This window comes from Folsomia candida, unplaced genomic scaffold (genome assembly GCF_002217175.1).
Source record: "Folsomia candida strain VU population unplaced genomic scaffold, ASM221717v1 Fcan01_Sc025, whole genome shotgun sequence".
In the NCBI taxonomy this organism is placed as follows: Eukaryota; Metazoa; Arthropoda; class Collembola; order Entomobryomorpha; family Isotomidae; genus Folsomia; species Folsomia candida.
Window position 1 is genome coordinate 2,142,253 of NW_019091217.1, and position 20,061 is coordinate 2,162,313.

General features: G+C 41.9%; 6 protein-coding genes across 8 annotated transcripts; 1 reads left to right on the forward strand and 5 right to left on the reverse strand.

Moving 5' to 3' along the window:
• Window positions 1–199: 199 nt before the first annotated feature.
• LOC110859291 (2-oxoisovalerate dehydrogenase subunit alpha, mitochondrial) lies at window positions 200–2,464 on the reverse strand. Its single transcript, XM_022108210.2, has 8 exons — window positions 2,251–2,464; window positions 2,009–2,164; window positions 1,818–1,904; window positions 1,473–1,743; window positions 1,184–1,328; window positions 1,040–1,110; window positions 675–979; window positions 200–587 (listed from the first exon to the last, which is right to left on the reverse strand). The coding sequence occupies exons 1-8, from the start codon at window positions 2,332–2,334 to the stop codon at window positions 399–401; spliced, it is 1,308 nt and encodes a 435-aa protein (XP_021963902.1). The 5' UTR covers window positions 2,335–2,464; the 3' UTR covers window positions 200–398.
• A 125-nt stretch (window positions 2,465–2,589) lies between these two features.
• LOC110859221 (exostosin-2) lies at window positions 2,590–7,707 on the reverse strand. Its single transcript, XM_022108107.2, has 13 exons — window positions 7,416–7,707; window positions 6,871–7,342; window positions 6,566–6,714; window positions 6,207–6,479; window positions 5,041–5,215; window positions 4,826–4,959; window positions 4,524–4,749; window positions 4,384–4,456; window positions 4,180–4,290; window positions 3,922–4,088; window positions 3,684–3,827; window positions 3,475–3,603; window positions 2,590–3,398 (listed from the first exon to the last, which is right to left on the reverse strand). The coding sequence occupies exons 1-13, from the start codon at window positions 7,418–7,420 to the stop codon at window positions 3,168–3,170; spliced, it is 2,289 nt and encodes a 762-aa protein (XP_021963799.1). The 5' UTR covers window positions 7,421–7,707; the 3' UTR covers window positions 2,590–3,167.
• Window positions 7,708–7,760: 53 nt separating this feature from the next.
• On the forward strand, window positions 7,761–9,978 carry LOC110859222 (proteasome subunit alpha type-6). Its single transcript, XM_022108108.2, has 6 exons — window positions 7,761–7,961; window positions 8,054–8,148; window positions 8,954–9,035; window positions 9,122–9,459; window positions 9,538–9,632; window positions 9,711–9,978. Exons 1-6 carry the CDS (start codon window positions 7,886–7,888, stop codon window positions 9,769–9,771), a joined length of 747 nt encoding a protein of 248 aa, XP_021963800.1. The 5' UTR covers window positions 7,761–7,885; the 3' UTR covers window positions 9,772–9,978.
• On the reverse strand, window positions 9,979–10,880 carry LOC110859226 (small nuclear ribonucleoprotein Sm D2). 2 transcript variants are annotated; one of them, XM_022108111.2, is made up of 4 exons: window positions 10,723–10,880; window positions 10,546–10,654; window positions 10,320–10,454; window positions 9,979–10,222 (listed from the first exon to the last, which is right to left on the reverse strand). In XM_022108111.2, the coding sequence occupies exons 1-4, from the start codon at window positions 10,734–10,736 to the stop codon at window positions 10,124–10,126; spliced, it is 357 nt and encodes a 118-aa protein (XP_021963803.1). In that variant the 5' UTR covers window positions 10,737–10,880; the 3' UTR covers window positions 9,979–10,123. The 2 variants fall into 2 exon arrangements, with proteins under 2 accessions (XP_021963803.1, XP_021963802.1); XM_022108110.2 differs by lacking the exon at window positions 10,723–10,880 and having other exon boundaries at window positions 10,546–10,677.
• A 139-nt stretch (window positions 10,881–11,019) lies between these two features.
• On the reverse strand, window positions 11,020–15,477 carry LOC110859225 (calmodulin). 2 transcript variants are annotated; one of them, XR_002548839.2, is made up of 6 exons: window positions 15,242–15,477; window positions 14,517–14,691; window positions 14,019–14,125; window positions 13,733–13,868; window positions 11,571–13,432; window positions 11,020–11,496 (listed from the first exon to the last, which is right to left on the reverse strand). XR_002548839.2 is itself a non-coding variant. In XM_022108109.2 (5 exons), the coding sequence occupies exons 1-5, from the start codon at window positions 15,242–15,244 to the stop codon at window positions 13,404–13,406; spliced, it is 450 nt and encodes a 149-aa protein (XP_021963801.1). In that variant the 5' UTR covers window positions 15,245–15,477; the 3' UTR covers window positions 11,020–13,403. The 2 variants fall into 2 exon arrangements, 1 of the variants encoding a protein (XP_021963801.1); XM_022108109.2 differs by having other exon boundaries at window positions 11,020–13,432.
• A 2,233-nt stretch (window positions 15,478–17,710) lies between these two features.
• On the reverse strand, window positions 17,711–19,972 carry LOC110859215 (cyclin-K). Its single transcript, XM_022108099.2, has 6 exons — window positions 19,831–19,972; window positions 19,510–19,701; window positions 19,296–19,436; window positions 19,060–19,223; window positions 18,609–18,982; window positions 17,711–18,543 (listed from the first exon to the last, which is right to left on the reverse strand). The coding sequence occupies exons 1-6, from the start codon at window positions 19,852–19,854 to the stop codon at window positions 18,191–18,193; spliced, it is 1,248 nt and encodes a 415-aa protein (XP_021963791.1). The 5' UTR covers window positions 19,855–19,972; the 3' UTR covers window positions 17,711–18,190.
• Window positions 19,973–20,061: the final 89 nt, after the last annotated feature.

Below are 20,061 nucleotides of genomic sequence, written 5' to 3' on the forward strand. Positions count from 1 at the left end.
CAGTACAAAGAGATTCATGCGATCATACATATAAAGGAAATACGTAGAAAAAACTTTGAATTTCACGAATTAAAACGAAGATAAGACTCACTATTGTGACTGATTCTCGTAGCTTTAGCACTATTTTACTCACACCAAGTTTGTTTTATCTCTATTCTGCAGTGTTGAGAAAATACCGCTGGACATGCAGACATCGATCCTTGTGGCATGCGTTATTTTATTTATTTTTTCATTGCTTTGACTGTCCTAATATTTAGTTAAAAGTCTATGTATACGTCATCTCTACTACTAAATATTAGTTTTAAGCTGTACGAAAATAAATGGTTATCTCGTCTTGACCGTGATTGTTGCACTCGAGGAAGCGAGGGTAAGAGAGAGAGAGAGGTCATTGTCGAGATTCACTCCAACGGGGTGTTAGCTTTGGCATAGTTTTTGAGTGGGTAGTGATCCCCGTATTTGACCAGGTGGTCCTCCATCTCCTTCATCTGTTCCTTCAGCCCGGGCGTCATCTTTTCATAAACGTCCGTGAACATAAGTCTCCAGTCTGGTTTTAGCTTCTTTTCCGCATTTGCAAATGCCTGCATGACCTGTTGATGTTGGAAAGTAAATCATGTCATCACACACGTCACACTTACACCTTAAAGGAGTATGAACCAGTCAAAATTGAAGCATACCATCGTTTTGGACTTTTTTTTCCAGTCCGCCTCAGCTGCATCGTCCCACCAACTATTGTGAACAAGGTACTTGCGTAGTCTCGAGATTGGATGATCGGTCGAGTCCCAAAAGCGAACTTCGTCCACAGAACGGTAGGCGCTGGAGTCGTCGGACGTGGAATGATGACCAATCCTGTACGTCATGGCTTCTACCAAGATTGGTCGATTCTCACGGATACAAATTTCCCTGGCGGCGCGGGTTGCGTTGTACACGGCCAGCGTGTCATTCCCATCCACTCGAATTGATTGAATCCCGTAGGCAGGACCTAACCAATATAATGTTGGATGAAAATTAGTATTTACTCATAAGGAGGAGGGTAGTATACCTCGCCCAGCAATTCCGTCCCCTCTATACTGCTCATGAGTGGGAGTAGAGATGGCATACCCATTGTTTCTGCTGTAATATCCATATGTGGAATGAAATATTTGGAATAACGCTTATACAATAACAAATATTTTAAAATTTGTACCAAAAGAAAATGATGGGACACTCCAGAGTGGCAGAAAAATTGAAGGCTGCGTGAGCATCACCTTCACTGGCTGCACCCTCACCAAAGTAGCAAATTACGCAGAGTCCCTTTTGCTGTTGTTTGAAAGCATATGCAGAACCCACGGCTAGAAAAACATGGACAATCAATTAGTATATATAATCTAACCTTTGTATGCAATTAAAGCTACAATTTAGTTTAGTTCCAGGCCACTCAAAGTTTTTAGTAACCTCAGCCGTAGCCTCATTACATATATACAATTTTTTGATACCTTGTGGAATCTGGGTGCCGAGGGGAGAGGAAATTGTGACGAAACGGAGATCCTTGCTCCCATAGTGGACGGGCATCTGTCTCCCTTTCCCGACATCCAACTCATTCCCGTAACACTGGTTCATGAATTGGTCCAGAGGGAAGCCGCGGTACATGAGGACGCCCGCTTCACGATACTGCCCGTACACCAAGTCGTCCGGCTCGAGGGCAGCTGCCGAGCCGATATGCGTACCTTCCTCCCCGTAGTTGGTCATGTAGAAAGATATCCTGCCCTTTCAATCAAAATGCAACCAAAATTCAACCAAAATTGATAATTATGGTTCCAGACGTGGGTAAATTAATTAACCTGGCGTTGAGATTCGTAGAGAATCTTGTCCATGGAGTTGAGAAGAGTCATGGACTGGTACATGTGGATCAGTTTGTCTTTGGGCAGCTGTTATTATTGTGACAAACATAAAAGTGTTTACACCAATGAATGATAGGATAGGACTCAGATCTGAAGGAGTTATTTAACTATGAAAGATAAGATTTATTCACCTTTGGGTCCTGATCTGGGCGCATCACTTTCCCATCCCGATCCATGACCCGATAAACCGGGATGCCATCGTAGAGGTCAGACTTGACAAATTCTAGCTTTTCCGTCCAGTTTGCTTTCGCTCCGGGGAATTGGGGGCGCTCATCTTTACTCAAAATCTGAACTCCACCCAACCAAATGGAAAAATTAGATTGTGGCTCCTAGTTTTTTTTTCGAACAAACGAATACAGAAAAAATATATTACTTGTGGCGACGTGTGAATTCCTTTCCGAGCAGTGTACGATAGTCTTGATGACCATGGGAGGAGAAGACGGGTAGCGGCACGCATACTGCTTGTTGTGGTGATGATGGGTGTTATTCTTCTTGATGGTGGAGTAAATTTTAATTGTCACCAAACTGTACTTCCTCCATCCATCCAGCAGCAGCAAGCAGCAGAGCCTATAGATAGACTATAGAGCAAGTTGGATGCCGTGCGATAGAGGCCTGGAGAATATCGGGGGCAATATGACGCTAGAAAATCTCGATACCGATTGACGACATATTACTGCCTTTGATGTCATTTTTAATTTTTACTGTGCTTGCATGTTATCAGTACATATTATGTTTATTTTCAATACATGTTTATTCTCCGGTGGGATATGGCTCGTATTTATAACGAAAATGAGAGTGGATGAACATTTCCACTTCTCCTGTCTGACTACTAACTATACTAAACAATAGTAATAAATAGCTCTCGAGATTGTCATACTTATAATAATTAAATTATTCCACATATAATACTAAGAAACAAAATGACTCGGTTAGGTATCAAAAGTAGGAAATGTCAAAAAACTTACGGCACGGCACAACATTTCGTGAAAAAAAGTGGAAAAGGAATCAAATACAAAATACACACGTACATACATCTATGCATACTCAAGTCTCAAATTATTCAGTTTCATCAGACGTGGTATTGCTTACTTTGTATATATATAGCACTGGTGATTGTGAGAATGATAAAAGCCACCATGGCAGATGACCTAGTCTAAATCTAAACATAATCCGTGTGGCCTGATTCCTGATGGCACTTGGGCGGCAATTCGACAATCGAGTGGAGGGTGGAGACTAGGGAGAAGAGGATGCTGAGTTTAGTCACCTTCTTTGTTTTCTCCCCATTTTCTATTAAAGTGATCCAACATCCTTATACTTTTTGAGTTTGAGAGAAAGGGCAGCATCCTGATTTCTGTAGAGGACTGGGTCCGCCCTCCACTCTGCTCCGAGAAGGGGCATGAAACCGTAAATTTCTGCAAACCGATTCACACACTGGGTCCGTTCAATCATGTGGCTGGAATCCGAGGAGAGCATTTCATTATTGGAGCACGTGGGGCATTTGAACTTTTTTCGGGGCGTCACCTATACAAAAAGATCCAGGTCATGATTAATCTCCTCTTCCTGCAAAACTATTTGTATGACAAAATGTAAACCAGACTTTGATGGGAGGCTGCCCCGTGGTAGCTGCGACGAGGAAATTTATCGCAATATCTTCACAGTTCATCGTGTCGTCCACAATGTTTCGAATGGTGGCAGGCATCTCGTGTGTGAATGCGTGGTGCCAGTACTGCACATATACAAGCACATAATAATAAAATAAACATAGATATCAGAGCAAATATTCAACAATCTATATGGTGTTCTCACTTTATGATAAAAAGCTGCTCCAGTGAGGACCATAGACACTTGATTCATCCACTCAGATTCGTAACGCCATCGCTTCGTGGTATTGTCCCAGATGTGGGTTCGCGATGGGAATCCTACGATCCGTTCAGGAAATTCTCGCCATGTCTGAAGAACAAAAAATAAGGATGATTTTTATTAAATGCATCCTAATCTGCCAAATCCTATATACTACCAAAGGTTAGTAAGAAACCCTGCAAACCTGAAAACCAAATTCGACTTCATCGGTGGTGAGCATGACGATATCATCGTCCAAAGAAAATACGGCTTCAGTCTCAATCTCGTCAAAGGGGAAGAAACGATTAGACATTTTGTTGGATGTCATTTGCACAACTTTTATAGCTTTTGAGGTAACCGGCCACGAAGAGTCTGAGAAATATCCAAAATAAACACTCATTGTTAGATCAATGTATTCAGGTATCTCCATTTGAAGAAATTAAAATTAGTCTGTTCACTTTACATGCCGGCGGACGTTTCTTCTGATTGTTCCACACCACAATAATTTTGGCCAAGGAGGGAACTTTGTCCAGACGAGAGATGACTTGAAATAAACTAGGCACTCGTTCATAAGCTTTGGGAATAAATCAAGTTATATTAAATGTTAATATGTATAGCAAACTCAAAACTGTAACCTCAAAGCCCATATCAATCTCAAATGACTAACCTAATATCACAGCAGTAAAACCAACCTCGCCCGGAGAGCTGGCTGGATTGAAAAGGGGCTGCTCCACCAGATCCTGTCGAAAAATTAATACACAACATATGAGACAGCCTTTAGTAATTATGTATATTTTGGTTCGTTACCAGAGTGGGGTGGTGATTCCATGCATGGATGGGACGGGCCTGGTGACTAAAAATGCGATCCTGCAATACCTCCAGCACAGTTTCCGTTATACGACCCATATTTTCGAAATATTGAGTGAAAATTAGTTTCACTTGAGCTTTGAGTCGTAGCTTTCGTCGTTCAGAAACACCACGAAGGATGGATGAGAGTTCATCAAGGTCTTGCTCATAGACTAGGATCGCCATTCTGTTATAATAGAATAAATTCGTGATAAATGAAAATCAGGTAGCATAAAAGTTATCTTGGCTTAATAAGTAAGTACCTGCTCCAGTCTAACACATCGTCGAAAGGGAGACGTTGAAAATCGGCCAAAATTACAGGAATGCAGCCCACACTCATTACATCCCAGAGAAGGGGTCCACCCAAATTACGGTAAATTATGCAAAAATCGGTTTGCTAAAGACAGTTAGGAAGGCATTAGGCGATGGTATTTATGTGAAGTGAAAGTGTATTAAAAGTGACTTGACTACTTAATACCTGAAGAACTTGAGGATAAGAGAAAATACGAAGTTTTCCCTCCGTAACGCTGCACCGTTCCCAGTAGCTTATCAATGGTCTTCCCTTGCAAACGTCCAGCACTAAAATGCTTCCGGGGTCTTCCAGAAGGAAAAAAGGCAAATGTGTTGTGCTGATGGCCACAAATTTTCGGTCTCTAAATAAATTAATTCAGATAATATTTTATATTCATAATTCGTAAAACATTCATTTTTAGCCCGAGTCAGGGCTTATGGAACCGTCATGTCCGTCCGTCCGTCTGTCTGTCCGGCACGATAGAGCCAAAACGGCTGAACCGATTGACTTGAAATTTTTACCATACGCATATTAGACAAAGTTAGGAAACGAGTTCGAAGATGGGCGAAATTGGTCCAGTGGTTGACCGGTGGGGGTCATTGGAGTGGGTGGGTAGTATGCACCAAAATTTCAAAATTGTTGTAGAGAGTTGAAATTTGGTACAGAGGTTGCTAATGGCTTCTACCAGATAAAAATGACTTCAAGTTGGAAAAATTTTCATCTTGAGTGACCTTATGGGGTGACCCATACCGATTTTTAAAAATCATCATATCGAACTGAAATTTGGTGGAGAGGTTGCTTATGGGTTTTAATGAAAGAATATGATATGATATTGGTCAAATTTTTATCTGAAGAGACCTTATGGGGTGACCCATACCGATTTTTAGAAATTGCTTTAAAAAGATGAAATCCGGCACAATGATACTTAATGGCTTCTAATTAAAGAATATGAAGTTAAAAGTGAGCAAAGTTCAACCAGAGTGACCCCATAGGGTGACCCATACTGATTTTTCAAAATCGTTATATCGAACTGAAATTTGATATGGAGGTTGAAAAAGTGAAAACCACTGCTAGATAGCACAAGCATACAGCTTAGAACTTCAGGATGTTAAAGAAGCCCACTGGTCATGGTGGTCAAGGCACATGATTTGTAACTAATTCAAAAATTTGGTACCAAATGGTAGAAACTATATCTAACAAACTTTTAACCATCCACAACGCGGAAGTTGGTGATATTATGTCGGTCAATTCGGAAAAAAATTAGAAGCGGGCTCTGACTTATTGAGTCAGGGACCATGTCCCTGACTCGGGGCTATATGGAGTCTGCACTGTAGGTTTTTTAGTTTAATTACCGGAACCATTGGTCTTGATTCTTGCGCCTTTTTACAATCTCGCTGTCAATTTTCGTTTGTTGCCTGTTGGAAATATTGTCATCGTTTTTAATACTAAGTTTCGGATTGTCGGACAACAAAGGATTCGGAAGGATAAGCGGAATGTTGAATCCTGGTTGATACAAGGAGACTGGAAATTCCACAGACGCCACGATAGCTTCCGATGACAAAAACGCCGTATGTCCACTAGATGAGAAGGTGAAGATCAAATGGTTCTTCCCATTTTGTCCCCAGCTAATCAAATTAAGGTACGCAAGAGATTTTGTAATAAACAACGGAATTAAAGTATTATTAATGATGGGGACATTAGTATTTCTTACTGAGGTAGTGAACTCAACACTCTCATCATTGTGAGAGTCGACTCCTCGGTCATATAGAGCGTGTCGAGGGTAGGAATGAGGATGCAGGCGTCTTTTGGATCTGTCACCCAATAGGTTGACCTCCTCAAAGTGTTCACGATTTGGAGGAACTGGCATTTACAATAAATAAACCATGATTATTCACGCAAGTGTATCATAAAAACCAAAATAGAAACAGAATAAGATGTATTAGGCCTCATCTAGTGGACTCATTAGAGCCAGCTTTGCCAGTATCAGATTTTGAGTAAGGTATTATCGAATCCAACCTGTTTGGAGGGAGGTGGGAGTGCTACTCCGTCTACCTCCCACCTCCTCAGGGGGTAAAGATAGAGGGAGAGGGAGTGGCCATGAGACCCACACCGATGAATATCGAGGCACGTAAAGAGGGAACACTTGGGCGTCCCCGTACTCGACCAGTTGTTGTGGGTGGAGGAGAGAAGGCTCTGAGTGGGTGTCGCGTCCCAGGGAAGGAGGCGGAAAAAGGGCTTCTTTTTCTTGCTGTCCTTACTGTTGGGCCTGCCATCGCCCGATGTTTGACTGTAGTGGTGATTTTGAGATGCTTCGTGACGAAGTAGAAGCTCGTGAGTAAAGTCGCCACGGCCGCCGTGGCCCGGGCGAGAAAAGAGGTAGAGGAGCACAGCGACAAAGAGAGAAACCGACAGAATGGCGACGAAGAAAACTTGGAAGACGTGTCGTATGGGCCATTTCTTTGGGTGGCGACAGAGTTGGCGTAATATCCTAAATAACAAACAACCCACACATATGAATAAGTCCGAACCCTAAATAAATTTCGGGCACCATGTTTGCATACCTCATAGTATTTCCCCAATGGCTTAAGTTTTTTGTTGAACATTTCCTAACTAAATAATTCCTTATTCACCATTTTCCTTTTTTTAGTGGGGATGGTGGTGCCGTCCTCCTTCTCGTCCATGCTTCATTCTCAGATACAAAAATATTGTGCGACTTGGGTGGCGCAGTGGGTGGATGGATGGATGGATGGAAGGAACTCTGTCAACTGAATATTAATTTACGTATTTGAATTAATTAAATGTAAATTAAAGTTTTAATGACATTGGATGCGAGCGAACGGGGCCGTGTGAGATTCGCTCGACTTGGGCACAAAACAATAATGATTTGGACAGAGCGCTGTTTGTCTCCTCTCAATTTGCTCAGTCATCTCAGCAAAAAGCCGTCTTCGATTTTAGTTGCCCAGCAGAATTTTTCCAGTCTTCTCGTCGAATCCACCAAGTCGTCATCAGCAAGTAGAAAGGTTCTAAAGTCATGTCGCGAGGGAGCAGTGCAGGTTTCGACAGGCACATTACCATATTTTCGCCAGAAGGTCGGCTCTACCAAGTCGGTAAGGAAATCAAGTTATATATGTACTATTGCTTGCTTGTAATCAGTGGTGCTTGGCAGGTTTTCTGATTTTTCGAATGATTATTTTTACAGAGTATGCCTTCAAGGCCATCAATCAAGGTGGAGTGACGTCCGTTGCTCTGAAAGGGAATGATTGCGCTGTTGTCGCCACCCAAAAGAAAGTTCCGGTAAATGTGGTTGCAATCAAGGGTGTACGCAATGCCTCGTAACACCATAGTTAAATTGGACACTCGATAAAAACGAGTGAAGGGGAGCGCTCTGACAGAGAAAATAATAACTACCACAGAACCTGAGACACAATTTGAGGCTGGATGAAAAGAAGGCCTGTGTCCTATATGTGGCGTGCAAGTTCGCTATATCAGTTTCTATAGGACACAGTCGCCACCACTCAGGCACGGGCCTGAAGTTATCCCCCTTACTCTATTAACAAAGAGCTCTCGTCGCTTCATCCTTATACATCCATGGGTGTACGCTGGTATGTCTCTCCGTTGCGAAACGCAGCCAAAGTTGCCGTACCGGAACTATGAACTTGAACCCTCGCCGGGCAAAATTCATAATTTTGGCTGTAGGCACCTGTCTCTGGCTTAATTGACAATTCTTAATAAAATAATACAATTTTGTAGTGTTTAAAACATATTTTTAAACACTAACTGCTATTTTTTTTTTAAATATTTTTTTCGAATTAAAAAAATTGTTCTTAAATTCGAAGTTTATACTTTTTAAACACTACAAAGTTGTATTATTTTATTAAGAATTGTCAATTAAGCCAGAGACAGGTGCCTACAGCCAAAATTATGAATTTTGCCCCGGCAAGGGGCCAAGTTCATAGTTCCGGTACGGCAACCTGGCTGCGTTTCGCAGCGGAGAGACATAGCAGCGAACACCCTTGGTTGCAATTTACGTTGGTTCCTTGTTCGCGTTCCGTTCAATATTTATGAATCAGAATGCATCCTGTTTTCTTTTGTACTTTAGGACAAGTTGTTGGACCCATCTACAATGACGCATCTCTTCAAACTGACCAACTCTATTGGCTGCGTTATGACTGGAATGAGTGGTATAAATAGAATACATTTTATTACTTTAATTTCCGCCTGTACTTGATTGTAGAAAAGAACCTGAAAATACTGGTTGTTTTTTTAGCTGATAGTCGTTCTCAAGTTCAGCGTGCGCGATATGAAGCAGCGAACTGGAAGTACAAGTTTGGTTATGACATTCCGATTCACATGTTGTGCCGTCGGATTGCAGACATTTGCCAGATCTATACGCAAAATGCGGAAATGCGTCCACTTGGCTGCTCCATGATGATGATAGGAATTGATGATGAGACCAAAGCACCGTGCGTCTATAAAACTGATCCTGCCGGATACTACTGTGGCTACAAGGCTTGCTCTGTAGGGGCCAAACAGACGGAAGCGTTATCCTTTTTGGAGAAAAAGTTTAAAAAGAATGATAGCTACAATGTGGACAGCGCTATTCAGGTAATCAAATAAAACTCCCAACTATTTGTGGATGAGTAGCTACTAATACTTTCAATCTTTTTCTCTAATGTTGCTTAGCTGGCCATCCAAAGCTTGTGCACCGTGCTTTCATCCGATTTGAAACCCAGTGAGATGGAAATAGGAATTGTAACGCAGGAGAATCCTGGATTTCGGTAAGACCTTTAATTAAGTTATATGCGATTGAGAATATTTTTAAACCAACTGAGTGATTGCTCTATTGAATTTTGTAGAGTTTTGTCCGAATCAGATGTTGAGCGTCACTTGACTGCATTAGCAGAGCAGGAAAACTAAAATAAACCTCTATATCATCATCATTTAATGTGTTTTTATATTACTTCTGTTCGAAATAATTAGCACCAGAACTGAATTTGGAAAGATACTGCGACTTTTAAATTTAGTTACAAATTATTTGTATTTCCACACTTTGTATGCAAATGTCTAATAGTTAATGGTGGAGTAATGATGAGATGAATAAACCTTTAATAAATCTTTACCAGATTCGTTGAAATGAAAAATAATGTTTTATTAGTAAACAACCAGGAACGAAGATAAATAAATGTAGTCCATGTAAAAAATGTGTCGTCGTAGCAAGGAGAACACCGTTTCATAGGGCTGGTCATAATCATAACGGTGGTGCGATGGATCACTTCTGCTGAGCCAATGGATTTTTGAGGACAAGGATAACGGAATCGCCACGCAGGAACATTTTAGAAATAAAGCGGTCCTTGTTAACTGCCTTAGTCTGCAGGATACAATAAAACAGGCTTATTAGGAATGAGGCCACTATGAATTTTGTTTAATTACAGGCAAGCGTCACATCTTAATAATTTAATAGGTACCTTTTTCTTCCCTTTACCAGCACGAGGTACTTCTGTCCACATTTCCTTCACATTTTCGAGAACCATGTTACAATGACGATCAAACGCTTTGACACGGCCCAGCAACTTTTTATTGTTGCGGCAATTAATGAGGACCTTATAATAATCAAGTTTATATAAAATTGTCATACATAATATTACACATTTACAAATAACATCATTGTACATCGACACCTCAACTACTCACCTGTGTATTGCTCTTAACAGACTGTGTCAGGATGGAAAGTGGTCCCGTGGAAAATTCTTCTTCCTCCCTCTTTGCCAATTCTTCCGGTGTCATTTCAGATTTTGGTTTCCTATACAAGAATTTAAAAATCATAATGGTGTAAAGGAAGGAAATAAAATGCAGTATTGTGTTATTTACGCTAAAGTTGCCATTGTGATGGAGAGGGGTGCCCCACTGGTTTCCTCACTGAAAAGTCGTCAAAAATCTTTGCCAAGTTTGGAACTTTGTTAGCCGGCCGGAAATATCTACTTTTACTATTTTTCAGACGACGCGACTGGTTCAAGTCTCGCGCGGCCTCGTCTTCCTTTGCCCCAGGTAAAGTCATTGAGTTCCATGAAAAGACTGAAAGTGAAAGCATGGCGAGTAATGTAAAAGCTTGTTGCATGAAATTGCAGATTTGTGCTTAATCAATTCGTAGTTTTTCTGCACCAAAGGTTTTGGGTTTCAAATTTTTATTAGTCAAAGCCATGCCATCCATCCATCGTCATCAGAGGACGACGATAATAATTGTTACCCACATGGAGCAATAATAATAATTAATAATAATAATAATAACCAAACATTTGAATGGAATTGTTTCTCATTTTTTAGCCTAAACTCCACCCACCATGACCTTAAATTTCTTCCCTTCTGCTCCCCATCTCTAAATTCTTGCCGCCTGGTTGGATTTTCTTAATAATGGAATAATGGGTGGAGCAGCAGCAACGGAACAAAAAGTTTTTAATAAGAACAACACGCTAATTAACACATCCATTCGTCCACCCAGAGTAAATAATCCATATCATCTTACAACAACACGACCTCTGTAACTTCTTAATAAGTTGCCGCATGTATATGCAATTATTTTTTTGTTATTACAAGACGGGAATCACATTTGAGCACTTGCAGCTCCACATCCATATTTCAACTTGCCTAATAATATAATCAATTTCATCAATTTTTGACTTGGATCAATCACTCACAATTTTAACAAACTTGGTTTTCACCTAATCATCTCCCTCCCACCTTCTCTTCACCACCACCACCAGCTCGTGCCCTTTTCAAAAAGATGCTGCGACGACGATGACGACGGCAAGAACAGAATAATATTCCCCACTTTTAACTGTTATTCTGCCTAATGGATACATATTTTATAACTTTATCATCGTAAAGACGTAGAGTAAGGTATCAAACACTGTGTAACCTTTAAATCCTATGTAATACATACAATAATATTATTATTAGATTGTTGTATGTAACTAATTAGAGTATCTCTAGAAGGTAATAAGTAAGTGGGCAACATTCAGAAATTTTTCTGCGTTCGTGTCGCCGCCATGCAGGTCGTGACCAACAAAAAATTCCTATGCGCGTGCTCGGAAAAATTACATCAACTCAAATCCGTCGTCCTATCCATAATACTACAAAATATTGAGTGGACACGCGATGCGAGCTGAACTGATGGCGACGACCACGACGAATTGAATCAACACGAGTCGCGGAAGGAGAGAGGAATAGCAATCGTTGTAGCGGTGTGAGTGTGAGGAAGTGGTGGGGGTGGCCAAAATTGTCATCCCAATCAGAGTGTCAGCACAGAGAAACTGCTCCTCACCCCCACCAACCAACCAACTCAGCTCACTTCTACAACGATCGAGAACAACAAGTAGTACAATTAATGTCTGTAAATACATTTGGTATATTAAGCATGCATTACACATATACCACGCAATATGCACGTACGTAACAATGACAAGTTGTAGAACAATTTGACGGTGGAAATTATTAACACACATATGACGGAATAGTATTGGCCTATAATTAGTACTGACAATAACATTGATCAATAATAATAATAATTATAATAAAGACAACGACAAACGTGTTGTGAAACTCATGCAACTCAAAAAAAGAGACATACTATGTTTTCATTTGATATTAATGATATATCAAGTTTACTTAATAAAACAGTGGGTGTGGTCTTGTTTTGCGGGGAATATATAATACAACAACATTCTATACATTCATCAATTTCATTATACATTTTAGTTGTGTGTGTATACGTACGTTTTAGTTGTGTGTGTGCAACAGTATTATAAGCTTTTTAGATAAAAGAAAGTGGAAAATGGGTGAAAAAGAAGTTTTTTTAAAGCTGACCACGCTTAATTGTTAACAATAATAATTAACTAAATAATTAATAATGCCTGCGCAGTGCTGTGTTTGCTTATTTTAATAAACTTGTCCAACAATCAATATTGAATCCACCACACCACACAGCAGTTGGTGGGTGACCTGAATGACAAGTATCAATAAGTATAATATAGTTCCTCCTACCCCAGAAAGAAGAAGAATTTTTTTACAATTTGACGATAGCAGAACAACATAATATTATATACTATTATATGGATAGAAGAGGTAGGGTTTTCCTGTAGCCTACAATTACTCTGTTACAAGTAATTATTATAAGTTTTACCCTTAATAAATCATATATTTATAGCGGAGGAGAGGAGGTGAGAATTAACTATTATTATTATTATGATAGATAAATATTATTATGCGTCGGTCGATCACCCGTCCTCGTGTTTGGAACACACCCCGCCCCCCAACACACATACACGCACACGCATCCACACACAGAGATACATGTATATAGATATATATTCATATGAAGAAGATCTTCACTTTTTTTAAACATTCATTTCCTCCTGCTTCCCTCATAATTATGACTCTGGCTAATTAACAATTTAAGTAAAAGTAATAATGCTCGCTCTCCAATTGTAGTTGTTGTTGTTGTAATAGTAGTTGAATTAGATTGTAGTAGTGCTTAGTTCCCTGTCTTCATCTGCTCACTTGGATGTCATCATCGTTACGAATTCTGCAATTGTAAGTCACATTATGAAAAGACATTATGGATAAATGTGCTGGCGGTGATGACGATGGTCATAAAATAAAGTCGATATGACGAGTTGGAATGTACATTCATAAAATTAAAAAATATAATGTATTGATTAGGGTTGGAATGTGACCATTTTAGTAGACTGACTAAAAAAGGAGAGCAATAGAGATAGAGATGATAAGGTCGGGATGGGATAAATGAATAACGGTGTGGTGGTAATTGGTGATTTTTTACGGTGATGATAAGCGCAGGGAACAAAAGAGATAGAGATAAGGTTACCTTCATAATTGACTTGTCCATCCCCATCAATGTCTGCTTCCCGGATCATTTCGTCGACTTCTTCATCAGTCAATTTTTCTCCGAGGTTTGTCATTACATGTCGAAGCTCGGCGGCGGAGATGAAACCGTTGCCATCCTTGTCAAATAAATTTTGATTAGTCAGTTTCGTTTTTTTTTTTACTTTTACAATAATCATCAAAGCATTATAATTTTGCTACTTATCAGTCTATTTTCATGTAAATGATGACATTTCTTTCTACACGAATATCAAGTTTGTACATTATACCTTGTCAAAGACGCGGAACGCTTCTCGAATTTCTTCCTCGCTATCCGTGTCTTTCATCTTCCGCGCCATCATGGTAAGAAACTCGGGAAAGTCAATCGTCCCGTTTCCTAAAATTGTATGGGATCGAGAGATGGAGAGAAAAAATAAAATATTATCCGATACGTAAAACTGAGTGCCATACATTGTACATAAGGGAAAGTAAAGCAGGGCAATAAGGCATAGAAGCATGCATGTTCTTGGGTGGGCACACACACAGCACATGGATCATGATGATGAGAAGAGAAAGGGAAGGAGGGACTACACTTACTACACACATATAGGTATGACTTTTGGAGAAAGTAGTTAGTAGTATGTATTCCCATAGTAGTGGTGCATACGCTATGCTTCCAGAGAGGAGGAGGAGGAGAGAGGGCGAAGGAGGGAGAGAAAGTCGAGCAGAGAGACGGAGAAAGCGAGCGGTGGGTATATTATTATTTCCTGTGGTGGTGTTAGGCTTACCGTCAGCGTCAACCTCATTGATCATGTCCTGAAGTTCGGCTTCCGTGGGGTTTTGTCCGAGTGAGCGCATGACAGTGCCCAACTCTTTGGTGGTGATGGTGCCGTCCCCGTCTTTGTCGAAGAGGGAGAAGGCCTCTTTAAACTCTGCTATCTGCTCCTCTGTCAGTTGATCCGCCTACAAGAGTGAGAAAGAGACAACAAGTGGGTTTCAGTACTTGCGATGCTGCAATACAATTAGAATAAGGGTCGTAACAACAACCACACCCCCAGCACAACAACACTCTGCTCCCCTTTCTCCAATAAGGTCAGAATGCAATCATGTTCCGCCTTCTCGTCAGAACAACTTCCAGGACCACATTGGCAATGGTGATGAATACATAATAGGGGAGATACAATAATAACGATGATGATGTATGATGATCATGACGACGACGAGAACCCTCTTCTTTCTTTTCAACCCCGCCCAAGAAGGAATTACTCGACAAGGAAGGCACTAAAGGGCACCTGGGGTGGGATTGACCATCCACACCCACTCACCATCTGTGAAACGACCATCCCCACCCCACACACTACTTTTTCACTGCCTTGTCGAGATGATGATGGGATTCGTAGGTGACCACCTCTCTCACCCATGCGGACAATTTACTATGCGTCAAACTCTCACTTTGAGAATGCACGTTGAGATGGAGAAACTTTAGTGAAATTGACAGACCGCACCCACTCACCATTTCGTTTCCTTTCTACTTGATCAGGTGACTCTTTTTCTTCCAATTTACGTTATCGGCGACGAAATTTGTAGTGTTTTTTTGATTGGTCTCCTGCTTTCCACGAACTAGCTGGCTGCTGCTGCTGCTGCTGCTTCTGCTGGCTCTCTGACTGCGATGAGTTGTCTGAGTGAACGAGAGAACGAGTGAGTGTGTAGTAGTCCGGTTTGTATGCTATCTCCGCTGCTGCAGTTCACTTGCCTCACCAAAATCCTCGCTAGCTCGCTGCCGTACTCCGCACGATATAATATGTGCTTCATGCAGAAAACCTTACTACTACTCGCTTAGCACTTGTTACCCTGTCACCATGGCCCCGAACATGCAAACCACGCCCCGCCCTCGACTCCTCCGCAGGCACTGGAGGTCACAGAGAGGTCAACCCGGGGGGGATGGAGTGGGAGGCAGTGTGGAGAGTGGGGTGATGGGGGCAGAGGCTCCAGGTCGGCTGTGGGGTCATCAGAAGGAGGAGGACATGGTGGGAGAAGACGAACTAGTTGACGGGTGTCAGTCCGAGCCCTCTCATTGGTTGTGGTCTTACCTGCAATGCGTCAATCCCGATTCCGGTCCCGGCTCCATCGCGAAATAATCCGGGGGCATTCACAGCTTCGACGGACGCTGCAGTGTTGTGAGGTCATGAGAGTGGTCATGCTCTGTCATTTATTTTCGTCACGGCATCCCTGGACACAAGGCAGGGCTTCCAGTCCAGCAGCGAGAGCTTTCTCCATCCCATTGGCGTCGGTACTGGGAAAGAGAGAGAGAGAGAGGTGCCCTTTCTCTGCTCTGCTGCTACTACTGCGACTCGTCATCTCACCAAGCAAATAATATACCCTGCACCACGACGGATTGTCGCCGCAGTGGAAGGAGCACCCACAGTTTTTCATCCCCACCAAAAAAGGGTGGGGATGCACTTGTATGTGGTGCTCCTCATGATTCTGATGCTGCATGAAAGTCATCCAACCCTTGGTTCCTGCTTCGAGTTGAGTCTCTCTACACAGTAGAGTGCCCTTCAATGTACCCGTCTCATGGTCCAGTCCACCCTCCGGCCATCACCATAATTCTTATCTTATGAGCTGCAAGAGAGATTGCTTCATCCAGCAAAACTCCAGCTTCTACTTGACTGCGAGGACGATAGCGAGTTGATGATAAGCACGGATTCAGTCATCTCATCATCATCGTCATCACCAACACCATCATCGACATGCCACAAGGACTCTCGCTCTCCCTAGGCATGTACATGGAGTAGAGGTGTACGCATAGAGCATCGGGCTGGGTGGATATGCATACGAATGGAGTATTGCCGAAGGAGAGGTGCTATATGTGGGTGTGGCTGGTGTAATGACGGCAGGTTGGCGTCCGTCGTCGTAGGCAGCGCAGGCAGAGACGGAGCGGGGGGAGAAAGCTGGGCCTTCATCTCGTCGCCTTTCTCCTACTGACTCTGCTTCTGCCTGCTTCTCGTGCTGGTCTATGGTCGGAGAGTCTGCATTGCGGAGGTGGTGGTGCTTTCCCACCTCTCTCTCACTGCTCCTGCTGCTGGGCTGCTGCCAGGCTACAAAAAAGTTTCTTTCTCCACCATCTCCCATTTTCCTGGCTGGCTGGCTGGCTCACTGCTGCAAACTCTTGGCCAGTTTCTCTACTGCAATTAGGCAAAGGTGGTCAAGGTTCCGCATTCCGCGGAGCATGATGATGATGATGATGATGGGAAATGGGATGTAATGTAAGTGTGGGGAACCATGTATAATGCTTTCCCGATAGAACGCTCGCCTTGGTCTGTCTCAGCCTGACCCCACTTATTTACTCTCTCAAACTCACTTATGTCATATGTACGACCCAGTTGGAGTTAGTTAAAGCAACACCTGTACTCGTACAATATATGTGTCACAAACAAACACCACCACCACCTCCTGCCATGCCATTCATCTCATTCTCTCTCTCTCGGTATCCGCATTTGCACACCTGTGCTGGTTTTGCACATCTATAGGCGTTCGTCATCCGTTCGCAAGCAACCACCCAACCAAACTAATAAACCACAAGTCTGGATTGAACGTATACTCACATAACTATATAACGCCAACATTGTACTTGCTAGTTACAGGTATGTACATATTCCTCCATTTGTTCCAAAATATGTACTTACCCAGCAGTAGAATAATGCCATACATCAAGGTCGGCTACGCAGAAAATGGAGAAATCCGGATCCATATACCGCAGCACCAAGCAGGTATTCAGAAAGAAGAGCTATGTGGAGCCGCTTGCCTGGCTGCCATAGCTGTTGATGATGCAAACTCAGTCAGAGAATGGAGACCGACCCTGACTCTCTTGACTGGACTATTAAGCAATGCCATGTAGTCCATAATCATAATCATAATGTATTCTCTCTCTCTCTTTCCCATACTACATATTTTGTAGGATTATTATTCGCGTAGGATTGGCTATGCTTTTTTTACCCCAACATTTATTCTGGCACAGTTCGCAGAGATTGATTACATTACGACACACGACCACACGATTCTGGGGTTAATATTGTACGTAGATATTTACGTGCACACACACACTGGAAACATTATAAATATGTAATAGGTACGGGCGGATACATGGGTACTAAATTAGTAATTGCAATAATCTAGGTCACAATAATGTGCCTAACGCAGGCATACATACATGTATGAATGGATATATACTAGAATTTTAAGCAATAACCAATAACAAACAATATGTACTCTGCGTCTGTGGAGTATATTTTCATGAAAAAGATTATTACTAACTACACAGACATAAAACAATTAAATACGAATCCAATTTTTGAGAACAACTGTAATCAAGTAATTAAACATTAATAAATTATAGTAATTATGCCAACTAATAATGGTGGCCAGATCGAGTCACAGCAGTCGGGCCATTCAGCTATAATTATTACTTAGGAGGTGGAGGTGGCTGATGTTGGGTGGGGAGTGGTGGGGGTTGATGGTGAGGAGGATAAAACTGTTGCTGCTGTTGTGGCAGAGGTGGAATGGGGGCATGGAATGAAGTGGGCAGTGGAGGATGTTGTGGCACTCGCCCTCCTCCTCCGGCTTGTGGTGGTGGTAGCGGAGGGTAGTTGAAGCCTGGTGGCAATGTCATCCCTCCCATTCCTGGAGGCATCCCTCCATAGAACGGCGCTTGTGGTGGTGGGTAGGATGCGACGGGTGGGAGTGGTGGTGGTGGTTGCTGCTGCTGCTGCTGTGGTGGTGGAGGAGGATAAGCATTTGGCGTAGATCCTCTCGAACCTTGAATAGACAATATTTATTGTTAACATATTACGAGTTTTTGTTATTTATACAAATAAATATACCAGCAGGTATTGGCGGTGCTATTCCTGTTGTCGGAGTGGAATTGGATTGTTGAGGAGGTAAAGGTGGTACACCGGGGGGACCGGCAGCAGAATTGCTATTACTACTATTATTCGTCATCATCCTGGTGACTGGAGGGGGAGAGTCAGTCTGGGAATGTCCTTGTGTCTGAGAGTACAGGTCGAGAACTTGGTGACATATATCTTCTAGTAGTTCAATTGTCATGTCGTCCACAAACATGTCCCACCACCGATAATGCTCCGAGTTTCGACCAACCCAATCCACCACCTCGAATTTGCTCAACTTTCCAGCGAGATGCATTAAAGCGATGGCTACAATTTCAGGTTCCCATTGAAGACAAAGCGTCGTGCAAAGGCTGTCGTAAAGAAAAACAAAGAAAAATAACAACGTGCGTGAAACACTCACAACAATTTTATGAGAACTGTATATTACCTGTCATTCACAAATGTCCAAGCCATCTGCACCATTTTCTGCAGACGTGTCTTATCTCCTTTCAGACACTTTGCATATTTGAGTAGAAATGTGTATGGGTGCTCGACATGGAGATCAAATTTGATTGTCTGAAGAATTATCCGCTCAAGTGTCATTACTTCCTCCTAAATGCACAATATTCCTTTATATTTTGAACTACGACATCAGTGCCTTGCTCTTGTTTATGTATCACTTACGCTGTTGTGATGAATATCTCCTCCAAACGATACCATTTTCTCGTCTCCAATAATCTCACGGGCAACTTTCAGCATGTCCTTACATTTTTTTGGTGTTTCTTCCACTTTTCCAGCGAGAAACAGGCAGGCCAAGGCAGTCGGCTAAAGCAAGGGAGAATGTGTTTTGTTTAAATGTTGGAATCATGGGAGGACAATTACTTTGCGTGGTACTCACATAACGCGAAAAGTCTTGAAAGGTGTGGAACATGTAGAACCGATGAAAATATACGACACCGGTTGCCATCGTGGTTAGGCTTAGATTCATTGATGACCCAATGTCGATGATAAACCGAGCCCCTTCTCGCCTATACCGAGATTCTCGATCTTGCTCAAGACCGGATTGAATTGATGGCGACATTCGAAGTTCCTAATAATAAGTGGGATATTGCTCAATATGAATTATTATTGTTAGGTATTGTATATAAGTAAGTTAAATTTAGTAGCTACTGCTTATATAAAAAAAATTATTACAAACAGTCAAATTTCAAATACTCACCTTTTTCTCATAATACCACCGCATATTGTTCAAGGACACCTTTCCCACAATATGACTTTACTTGGTGGTGACAAAATTTACCTACAATTAATTATTTCAATTTTCTAAAATAAATATTCAGGTTGCACTGATCAATAGTGATCCACTGTACGAGCTTCGCTTCAAACCAGCATGTAAGCACACCGCTGAAATTCGTCAGCTGGCGGTGATTAGTCTGCACACTTGCACCAA